The sequence below is a fragment of the Ranitomeya imitator genome, chromosome 3 (assembly GCF_032444005.1).
Source record: "Ranitomeya imitator isolate aRanImi1 chromosome 3, aRanImi1.pri, whole genome shotgun sequence".
Lineage (NCBI taxonomy): Eukaryota > Metazoa > Chordata > Amphibia > Anura > Dendrobatidae > Ranitomeya > Ranitomeya imitator.
The window spans coordinates 786,211,710-786,223,656 of record NC_091284.1 but is presented as its reverse complement, the minus strand read 5'-3'; the positions used below and the strand labels follow the sequence as shown (position 1 = coordinate 786,223,656).

Sequence of the window (11,947 nt, the reverse complement as noted above, 5' to 3'; positions counted from 1 at the left end):
CTATCTATCTATCTATCTATCTATCTATCATCTATCTATCTATCACATATCTATCTATCTATCTATTACCTATCTATCTATCTATCTAGTATCTATCTATCTATTATCTATCTATCTATCACATATCTATCTATCTATCTATTATCTATCTATCTATCTAGTATCTATCTATCTATCTATCTATCTATCTATCTATCTATTATCTATCTATCTATCTATTATCTATCTATCTATCTATCTATCTATCTATCTATCTATCTATCTATCTATCTATTATCTATATCTATCTATCTATCTATCTATCTATCTATCTATCTATCTATCTATCTATCTATCTATTATCTATCTATCTATCTATTATCTATCTATCTATTATCTATCTATCTATCTATCTATCTATCTATCTATCTATCTATTATCTATCTATCTATCTATTATCTATCTATCTATCTATCTATCACATATCTATCTATCTATCTATCTATCTATCTATCTATCTATCATCCATCCATCTTTCCAGGTCAGCCCCATATTCTCGCACATGCCTGCTGTGTAGATGCATTTTGCTGTTGCATGCAGACATCGGGGCATCTTGTGCACTTCAGCATTAAGGAAATGTGGATCCTCCGGAGGTTGCAGGTTTTATTCTTCTCTTTCATTTTCTTAAATGCTTCTCACATTTAATATCACAAACTCGCAGGAGGAACGTCTATAACTAGATATAGTGGGAGTATTGAGGGACGTCAGGTTTGTCAATGAGCCGCAGCCCAATGAGCGCTGTGCTTTCCTCCGCTGTCTGGATGTCATATAAGTGTGCAGTCTGGGAAGACTTGCCAGGATACAGAAGCTGGAGGAGACAGCGCTCACTGGATGCTGAGGACATCTGTTGCTATTGTGTGTGACAATTCCCCATTGACTTCTCCACTCAGGCATGAAGATCCATTGTGGAGCTTGTGGTCCGGCTCCACGTCTCCTCTCTGTGGGATAAAGAGATTGTCCATGTCCGTCTCAAGTTTGATTGGAGATGGAATCTCATCTCGTGTGGCTTTTTACGTTGGGTTTGTCCACCTTATTGAAAAGATCGGAAAGTTTCCACTTCAACACCAGCCTGAAGGAATCTTTCCAGATCCCCAACATCAATGGCTCGTTCCCGTGGAATAACTACAGTCCGGAGGAGTGGCAGAAACTAATAGGGAAGAAGAGGTACGGCGCCGAATCGCAAAACCCTACGGTGAAGGCTCTTCTCATTGTGGCCTATTCTTTTATCATCGTCTTTTCCCTTTTCGGGAATGTCTTGGTCTGCCACGTGGTCATCAAGAACAAGCGGATGCATTCGGCCACCAGCCTGTTCATAGTCAACCTGGCCGTGGCCGATATTCTCATTACTCTGCTCAACACGCCTTTCACACTGGTAAGGACGTGAACCCACCATGTACCATAACCATCTACTGGTAATTGTCACCTATGGTGGCCATATTGGATCCTCTTCAACTCTCTCATGTCATTTCTGGGTATAAACTGGATTCGGTTTTGCAGAAAAAAAAGAAAACGGCCAATTGGCGAACAACGTGTCTTGGAGAAAAATTAGCTGAATAGATTGATATGTAATTAAGTGGGAACAGATTCCGTAGAACTAGTCATTTATTCATTTACACTGCTGCTCTTCCTGAGCCTAGGAGTCCAGTGGGCGGTCCTACTCAGAGACTGGCGTCCTTCTCTGTGTAAATCCAGAGTAGGAGTCTCACGATTGACACAATCTCTGTATACCTACATAGTGAGTGTTGTCAATCACCCATAGGACCGCCCACTGGACTTCTTAGGACAGAAAGAGCAGAGGGTTAAATTAATAAATAATTACTTCCATTAATTTTTCCTCCAGAAACCAATTTATATTTAAAAAAAAAAAAAAATCTGGCTGCAGTTTCCTTGCAAAGCAAATAAACCATTTTTTACTCACCATCCCCAGGTCCACACATTGCCTCCACCGCTACTGCCAGTCTTTATTATTGACTCGTCGCTAGGGCTGCAGCCAATCGGTCAACTCGGGAAGAGCCACTGAGCTCACTGATTGGCTGCAGCACTATCGACGTGATGTCAGTGCTGCTGACAAGAGCAGACACAGTGAGCAGCGGCGGAGACTCGAAACTGGACCATGGGAGGGTGAGTAAAGCTCTTTTTAGTTTTTTACAAAAACTGCATCCCGGGGGTAGAGTGGTTTTCTAAATCTGTGAAATCCCTTTAATGTGATCTTTCTCCGAGTTCCATAACTCACAGTCACTAGAGACAGGAGAGCAGCGACGTCTCTGATTACTGGGTTACCCTGACTTTTTCATGTAGACTCTCTATTCATTCTTGTCTATTCTTATCATTGGGGTAACAGAATGGAAAAATCCAGCCCCTTTCACCAAAAATTTCTAAATCACGTGGGATCTTTAAGAAATTCAACTTTTTTTTGCATAGGACTGCAGGTAAAATGTCCTCAGCTGTGCTTTCCCAATAATTGAATAAATGGTTGCAGTGAGACGGCCGTATAAATCAGATGGAGATCGGACTGGCCGGCAGCTCTCCCGTCACGAGCGTGATAGATTGGGTCATCACGTTTGGGTGGGTAGAGCCGCCGGCCAGTCCGATCTCCATCTGATTTATACGTCCGTCAGTCTGTGCCCAATTAGGAATTTATTCCGTAGATTAGAGCTCGGTGGTCATCACACTGGCACTTAACCCTTCAGTGAGCCCTCATTCTCCCCTCGGAATTTTGCGAAACACTTTAAACGCCGCATCAGCAAAACGTCCGAGCTGTTACTATCGCAGTGTGGTCCGAGCATCCCTACTCTTAAAGCGATACCCCCCCTTGGATTCAAATTGGTCATCCAGCAACCCGTGTAAAAATTAGCATCCGTGTCTTATTTTAATTTTTCTAATTTTCTTAGTTCCAGTTTTATTAAGAAGGTTATTTGCAGATTTTAGTCTCCTTTTATGTTAATTCTGACTTGTTTTCAGTATGTAAGAAAACCTCACTCCATAATTTCTAAACATCTAAATGGACACTGGAAGCCTAATATTAACATCCCATTATTGTGTGTGTCAACGAGTCAGTCGGCAGGGGTGCACAGATTTAAGTGGCTTTACCCACTTAGTTAAGATCTGCCATGGGAAAATCCATTGATTTAGAATGAACAGATGGTAAAATTGATGAGTCTAATGGTCTTATGCGGGAAAAAAAAGGGAATCCCATCAATCACTCATTATTGGTAAATATGTCATAAAACTTCTTTAAAGGGGATAATTTTTAGACTTTTTTTTTTTTTTTTTTTAAATGCAGGTATTTAGGTCTAAAAATTATTTTTTTTTCCAAATGGCTTTCATGAAAACTGTTGCACCTTTTGCCTCTTAACTGCAATATCTATTGCTGGCTGCAGAATGAGTTGACTGAGGATCTGTCAGTGAGCTCATCTGATGGAAGTAGATTTCACTGTTACGTGTCTCTTTTTTTTGAGTCCCTTTCAGCTGATTTATGACCACAGACAACATCAAAGTTGAACCTTCTGGTTCACAAAGAGCCTGTAAAAGCCAAAGGTTGAACGTTTTTATTAAATAAAACCCAATTGTAAAAATTAATTTTGAGCGCTAAATATAAAGTAAAAACAAAATATTCCCAAGGGATAACCCCATTAATAACCCACAGTCCATTCACAATAGAACTAATAGAAATTAACATAGTAGGACTGACAGATCCATAAACTGCAGCTTGCTGATGGTTTCCGGGTGAGATATTTATTTCATAAAAATTTTCAAAAAAATCCAGGTATAAATGACAGAATTCCGGTAGCTAAATGAGATGGTGTGCTATGGTTTTGGTTATACTTTATGTTGGCATGCAGTCTTTTTTAGGCATGTATTATGTATATCGTCTGGCTCATCTCCTCCTTATATGCTGCTGAATCATTCTGCTCTATTTTAGTGTTTTCTATTCTCAGAGCAGGAGTTTCATCCTTGCACTCCGGCGCATATGTTAGAGAGACTGCTGCCTTAGGGAATGCTGAGATTGCTTGCGTGACTGTGAATACAACGCGTTTTGGTCTCTGTGCAGCCAATCTCACAATGACACTCGTCTGATCAGATCAGACAGGTTTCCTATTATTGTGTAAGTCTGAATAGAAAACTCTTAACATTCTGGCAATACAGATAGAATGTAGTAATAATCTTGGGGGGGTCACATACATAGGAGCGACCATCAGTGTTGGAATTGGGGGGGGGAATGTAACGTAACCAAAAAATCATTATTGTCTTCTCTGGAGGTTTAATGTCACTACAGAGAGAAATCCACTCTACGATCTAACAGTTTTCGCCTCTGGCTGTGAATCAAAATGTAACCCTTGCAGTGACGCTCCGTCTACATGACAGGGAAGGAAGGTCAGGACTCCAGGAGTCTCAGAATGACAGCAGAATTCATATTTTAATCAACAGAGAAAGTGCAGTGCCCTGCCTTGTTATTTGCTAGATTTGTAAAGAAAAAATCAACTTTAAAGGTAAATTACAGAAAAACTAAATAAATACATGACTATTGCTTTTAAAGCAGACAGGTCACTTCCCATACGTATGTAATTTCTTTACAAGGTGTAGACGCCACTGTTTTCCTGAATCCGGAGATGTTTTTCTTTTTTTTCTGAGCCTCTCCATTCCTGAGATATGGCCCCCTCTTTCCTGTATATAAATCTAGTCTTGGAAGCCAAGAGGGCGTGGTCCTCACCTGTTCCTTGGGGGCGTCTTCAAGAGGTCCACTCCCTTTTGGCAAAAAAATGACTGGAATTACAAACATTGAAGAGAGGCCATATCTCAAGAACGGAAAGGCGCAGGAACAAAAGAAAGCCAACGCCGGATTCAGGAGAACAGCGGGATTTACAACAGGCAAAACAAAGTTACATATTTATGACAAGTGACAGGTCTTCTCTTTAAAGGAGAATTCGAAATAAATATTTAAACGAGTTGCCCACTTTGGAAATCTTGTTTTATTATAAGATTTTCCTGATGATTATAAAAGGTTTGTTATTGATTGTCAGATCAGGAACCCTCAGCAATCAACTATATTCCATGAAGAACCTTGTTAAATTTCCCTGCAGCGCCATCACAGGAGAAACTAAGTATTACACAGTGAAATAATTGAAATCAACAAGCTGTCCATGTAATGAATAGGCATGATGAGTCCTCCTGATAAAGAGCTGCACTTTGTAGCTACTTTTACCTCTGAATAAAGCTCTTTAATGGGGGGACTGTAAGCTCTAAAACTAAGAACAAAGTTGTTGTTTTTTCTACCAATAGCGCCTCTCTTGACTTTGGGCTGCATATGGTATTGCAGTTTATGTAAGTGAACCCCTTTCCTTGAAAACAATGAACATGGTGATGCACGCTCAATGTAGCCAGCATCTAGATTGGTGTTTTTTTTTTTTTTACATGGACCGGACTTCCCCATTCCCCATGTACTTTTATAAGGAGATGAATGATAACCTCATGTATGGTGCCAAATGCTGCCACATGGCATATTTCATGCATGGATAGTGTGATGTGATCTGATAGCGCTGCCCATAATATTTCGAGCCAGTAGCATCAACTTTTTGCCTTCATCTTTTCCAAGAAGAAAGTTACTACTGTGCTCCAACGCTCTTATAACTTGCTATCTGATTTGCATTAAATAATGTCATGGCAGAGACTGAACTTTCCATAATATTGCTTCGTTTGGGGCCATGCCATACTTCGGCAAAACTGTGAAGCGGTTACTAGTGAGTTCTATATAGTGAAGCCTAAAACATTCATCACCCGATAGGACAGAAATATGAAAAGGGGGAGGTAATAGTTGTCCAGCCAATGGGTCAGCAACCAGTGGCACAGGGAGGGTTGCTGCCATCAAAGTGGATCTAGATAAGTATTTTTCACCCCTAACTTGTTGACCAATATCAGAGTCCCTCTGAGTTTCTCTTATCCCCCAACCATATCTACTATATAAAGCTGAATGTGTGTGTGTGTATGTCCGGGATTGGCATCTGCACCGTCGCAGCTACAGCCACAAAATTTTGCACAGTCACACGTCTGGACCCCGAGAGCGTCATAGGCTATATTGAGAGGCGAAATTTTAACCCCACGTGTTCCAATTCACCAAACAATTTTGCCCCTATCTACATAATGGGGAAAAAAGTGAAAGGAAAAGTGTTGGAGGCAAATTGACAGCTGCCAGATGTGAACAAGGGGGACTTAAAGAATGAGAGCGATGGCGCAAAAGAGTATATACCGTACAGTTGCTAAGGTGGGGCCCCGACATGAGATACTCACCACACACGGGGATATGAACACACACACAAAATGCACCACACACTACCACGTGCTTGAACACATATACCACCCTCAGCACACATTTCACCACACATACACCAACCTCGCCACATAAAAGTCGAAACACAAAAGTCGCCGCTCAAAACTCGCCACGCGCAAAACTCGCCACATGCAAAAACTAAGCTCACGCAAAACTCGACACAAGTGCAAAACTCACCTCATGGAAAACTCGCCACATGCAAAACTTGCACACGCGGAAAAATTGCCACATGCACAAAATTTGCAGCACATGCAAAAGTTGCCTCACACAAAACTTGCATATACTCAAAAGGCACCACACATAAAACTCGCCACGCGCAAAACTCGCCATGCGCAAAACTTGCTGCACACAACTTGCTACACTAACCTGTCACATGCAACTCGACACACAAAAAGTTGCTACACGCATGTTGCCACACACAACTCAACACACACAACTTGACATACGAAACTCGCCCTAAAACACACACAAGTCTGGTATTATCCTTCAAAAATAAAAATCTGATTAATAAGTAGACAAACTACAAGAGCAACAAATGTACCATATAGGAAATACGGCAGCTGTCAGTCACATGACCTGTCTATTATGTGTATGTGTGAGCTAATATATACTGCCAGGGGGGAGGGCTTCCTGTTGGCTGGGGATTTATCAGGCTGCCAATTTATCTTACAAATACTGAGGTAAAAATACTGAGCAAATAACGTGTGCACGAGGTCTAATACAGGGGATCACACAGGTATATACTATATACAGGGGAGATGACACACAGATATATACTATATACAGGAGAGATGACACACAGGTATATACTATATAGAGGAGGAGATGACATACAGGTACATGCTATATACAGGAGGAGATGACATACAGGTATATACTATATACAGGAGGAGATGACACACAGGTATATACTATATACAGGAGCAGATTACCTACAGGTATATACTATATACAGGAGGAGATGACATACAGGTATATGCTATATATATAGAAGATGACATACAGGTATATACTATATACAGGAGGAGATGACACACAGATATATACTATATATAGGGGAGATGACAGGTACAGTGGGGCAAAAAAGTATTTAGTCAGTCAGCAATAGTGCAAGTTCCACCACTTAAAAAGATGAGAGGCGTCTGTAATTTACATCATAGGTAGACCTCAACTATGGGAGACAAACTGAGAAAAAAAAATCCAGAAAATCACATTGTCTGTTTTTTTAGCAATTTATTTGCATATTATGGTGGAAAATAAGTATTTGGTCAGAAACAAACAATCAAGATTTCTGGCTCTCACAGACCTGTAACTTCTTCTTTAAGAGTCTCATCTTTCCTCCACTCATTACCTGTAGTAATGGCACCTGTTTAAACTTGTTATCGGTATAAAAAGACACCTGTGCACACCCTCAAACAGTCTGACTCCAAACTCCACTATGGTGAAGACCAAAGAGCTGTCAAAGGACACCAGAAACAAAATTGTAGCCCTGCACCAGGCTGGGAAGACTGAATCTGCAATAGCCAACCAGCTTGGAGTGAAGAAATCAACAGTGGGAGCAATAATTAGAAAATGGAAGACATACAAGACCACTGATAATCTCCCTCGATCTGGGGCTCCACGCAAAATCCCACCCCGTGGGGTCAGAATGATCACAAGAACGGTGAGCAAAAATCCCAGAACCACGCAGGGGGACCTAGTGAATGAACTGCAGAGAGCTGGGACCAATGTAACAAGGCCTACCATAAGTAACACACTATGCCACCATGGACTCAGATCCTGCAGTGCCAGACGTGTCCCACTGCTTAAGCCAGTACATGTCCGGGCCCGTCTGAAGTTTGCTAGAGAGCATTTGGATGATCCAGAGGAGTTTTGGGAGAATGTCCTATGGTCTGATGAAACCAAACTGGAACTGTTTGGTAGAAACACAACTTGTCGTGTTTGGAGGAAAAAGAATACTGAGTTGCATCCATCAAACACCATACCTACTGTAAAGCATGGTGGTGGAAACATCATGCTTTGGGGCTGTTTCTCTGCAAAGGGGCCAGGACGACTGATCCGGGTACATGAAAGAATGAATGGGGCCATGTATCGTGAGATTTTGAGTGCAAACCTTCTTCCATCAGCAAGGGCATTGAAGATGAAACGTGGCTGGGTCTTTTAACATGACAATGATCCAAAGCACACCGCCAGGGCAACGAAGGAGTGGCTTCGTAAGAAGCATTTCAAGGTCCTGGAGTGGCCTAGCCAGTCTCCAGATCTCAACCCTATAGAAAACTTTTGGAGGGAGTTGAAAGTCCGTGTTGCCAAGCGAAAAGCCAAAAACATCACTGCTCTAGAGGAGATCTGCATGGAGGAATGGGCCAACATACCAACAACAGTGTGTGGCAACCTTGTGAAGACTTACAGAAAACGATTGACCTCTGTCATTGCCAACAAAGGATATATTACAAAGTATTGAGATGAAATTTTGTTTCTGACCAAATACTTATTTTCCACCATAATATGCAAATAAATTGTTAAAAAAACAGACAATGTGATTTTCTGGATTTTTTTTCTCAGTTTGTCTCCCATAGTTCAGGTCTACCTATGATGTAAATTACAGACGCCTCTCATCTTTTTAAGTGGTGGAACATGCACTATTGCTGACTGACTAAATACTTTTTTGCCCCACTGTATATACTATATACAGGAGGAGATGACATACAGGTATATGTTGTGAATTCTGTTGTCGAACTCCCTCCTGTGGTCGTGAATGGTACTTCGGCGAGTTCTGTCTATGGGCTCCCTCTGGTGGCTATGAGTGAAGCTGCTGCTTCTGAGGTTCCTTACACAGGTGACGTGGTTTATCCTTTGGTTGGCTGCTCTATTTAACTCCTCTCATATCGTTACTCCAGGCCAGCTGTCAATGTTTTTGCATTGGTTCAGTTCGCTCCTGGATCTCTCTGGTGACCTGCCTTCTCCTGCAGAAGCTAAGTTCCTGATAGTCATTATTTGTTCACTGTTTTCTTGTCCAGCTGGTTATCATGATTTTGTCTTGCTAGCTGGAAGCTCTGGGATGCAGAGTGGCCCCTCCGTACCATGAGTCAGTGCGAAGGTCTTTTTTGCACACTCTGCGTGGTCTTTTGTAGGTTTTTGTGCTGATCGCAAAGTTACCTTTTCTATCCTCTGTCTATTTAGTAAGTCTGGCCTCCCTTTGCTGAAACCTGTTTCATTTCTGCGTTTGTGACTTTCATCTTTACTCACAGTCAATATATGTGGGGGGCTTCCTTTGCCTTTGGGGAATTTCTCTGAGGCAAGGTAGGCTTTATTTTCTCTCTCTAGGGCTAGCTAGTCCTTATGCTGTGACGAGGCGCCTAGGGAGCGTCAGGAGCGCTCCACGGCTATTTTTAGTGTGTGTGATAGGATTAGGGCTTGCGGTCAGCAGAGCTCCCACATCCCAGAGCTCGTCCTGTATGAGGTTTAACTATCAGGTCATTCCGGGTGCTCCTAAACACCAGGTCATAACAGGTATATACTATATATAGGAGGAGATGACATACAGGTATATACTATATATAGGAGGAGATGACATACAGGTATATACTATATATAGGAGGAGATGACATACAGGTATATACTATATATAGGAGGAGATGACATACAGGTATATACTATATACAGGGGAGATGACACACAGCAGGTATATACTATATACAGGGGAGATGACATACAGGTGTATACTATATACAGGAGATGACATACAGGTGTATACTATATATAAGGGAGATGACAAACATGTATATACTGAGGTGAAAATGAGAGGTGTGAGGTGAAAATGAAAAGGTGTGAGTGCAAAATGAGAGGAGTGAGGGAAAATAGTGGAGTGATCGGAAAATGACAGATGTGAGGTCGAAATGACAAGTGTTAGGGGGGAATGTGAGGAGTGAGGGAGAAAATGAGAGGTGTGAGGGAGAAAATGAGAGATGTGAGGGGGAAAATTAAAGATGTGATTGGGAAAATGAGAGGCGTGATGCGAAAATAAGAGAAGTGACGTGCTATAACTAACCACAGATATTTACTATGCCCAGACAACGCCGGGCTCTTCAGCTAGTATATTATATTTTAAGAAAATACTAATGTACCGTAATTATTATATGCCCTATGGCCCTTTAGTTTTTTTGAACCTTTTGCTGAAATAAATGTAAAATAAATCTCAAAATTAAAAAGTTATACGTTGCTATAATATATTATTTTACATTTTTTTTAACATAACTATTTTATTACCCTAGCCTAACCCTAAACCTAGCCCTAACCCTACCCTTAGCCCCAACCCTACCCTTAGCCCTAACTCTAGTCTTAGCCTTAACTCTAGCCTGAGCCATAACTCTATTTAGGGTTAGAAAAAGTGAAAGCAAATAATCTAATATATAAAGCTGAATGTGTGTGTGTGTGTGTGTGTGTGTGTGTGTATGTCCGGGATTGGCATCTGCACCGTCGCAGCTACAGCCACAAAATACTGCACACTCACACGTCTGGACCCCGAGAGCGTCATAGGCTATGTTGTGAGGCGAAATTTTAACCCCGCGCGTTCCAATTCACCAAACAATTTTGCCCCTATCTACATAATGGGGAATAAAGTGAAAGGAAAAGTGTTGGTGGCGTCACAGCTACAGCCACAAAATTTTGCACAGTCACACGTCTGGACCCCGAGAGCATCATAGGCTATATTACATAGTTACATAGTTACATAGTTATTAAGGTTGAAGGAAGACTATATGTCCATCTAGTTCAACCCATAGCCTAACCTAACATGCCCTAACATGTTGATCCAGAGGAAGGCAAAAAAAAACCATGTGGCAAAGAGTAAGCTCCACATTGGGGAAAAAAATTCCTTCCCGACTCCACAGACGGCAATCAGACTAGTTCCCTGGATCAACGCCCTATCAAGGAATCTAGTGTATATACCCTGTAACATTATACTTTTCCAGAAAGGTATCCAGTCCCCTCTTAAATTTAAGTAATGAATCACTCATTACAACATCATACGGCAGAGAGTTCCATAGTCTCACTGCTCTTACAGTAAAGAACCCGCGTCTGTTATTATGCTTAAACCTTTTTTCCTCCAACCGCAGAGGATGCCCCCTTGTCTCTGTTTCAGGTCTATGATTAAAAAGATCATCAGAAAGGTCTTTGTACTGTCCCCTCATATATTTATACATTAAAATAAGATCACCCCTTAGTCTTCGTTTTTCCAAACTAAATAGCCCCAAGTGTAATAACCTATCTTGGTATTGCAGACCCCCCAGTCCTCTAATAACCTTGGTCGCTCTTCTCTGCACCCGCTCCAGTTCAGCTATGTCTTTCTTAAACACCGGAGACCAGAACTGTGCACAGTATTCTAAGTGTGGTCGAACTAGTGACTTGTATAGAGGTAAAATTATATTCTCCTCATGAGCATCTATGCCTCTTTTAATGCATCCCATTATTTTATTTGCCTTTGTAGCCGCTGCATGACACTGGCCACTGAATTTAAGTTTGTCATCCACCCATACACCCAGGTCTTTTTCATTGACGGTTTTGCCCAGAGTTTTAGAATTAAGC

General features: G+C 41.4%; 1 protein-coding gene across 1 annotated transcript in view; it reads left to right on the top strand.

The window, feature by feature from the left end:
* The first annotated feature begins 568 nt into the window (after positions 1 to 568).
* Positions 569 to 11,947, top strand: part of GPR83 (G protein-coupled receptor 83) — an 84,927-nt gene continuing 73,548 nt past the window's right edge. The window contains exons 1-2 of the mRNA XM_069759158.1: positions 569 to 632; positions 930 to 1,411. Coding sequence (XP_069615259.1) covers positions 1,025 to 1,411 — 387 coding nt within the window. The 5' untranslated portion in view covers positions 569 to 632; positions 930 to 1,024. The remainder of the gene's footprint in view (positions 633 to 929; positions 1,412 to 11,947) is intronic.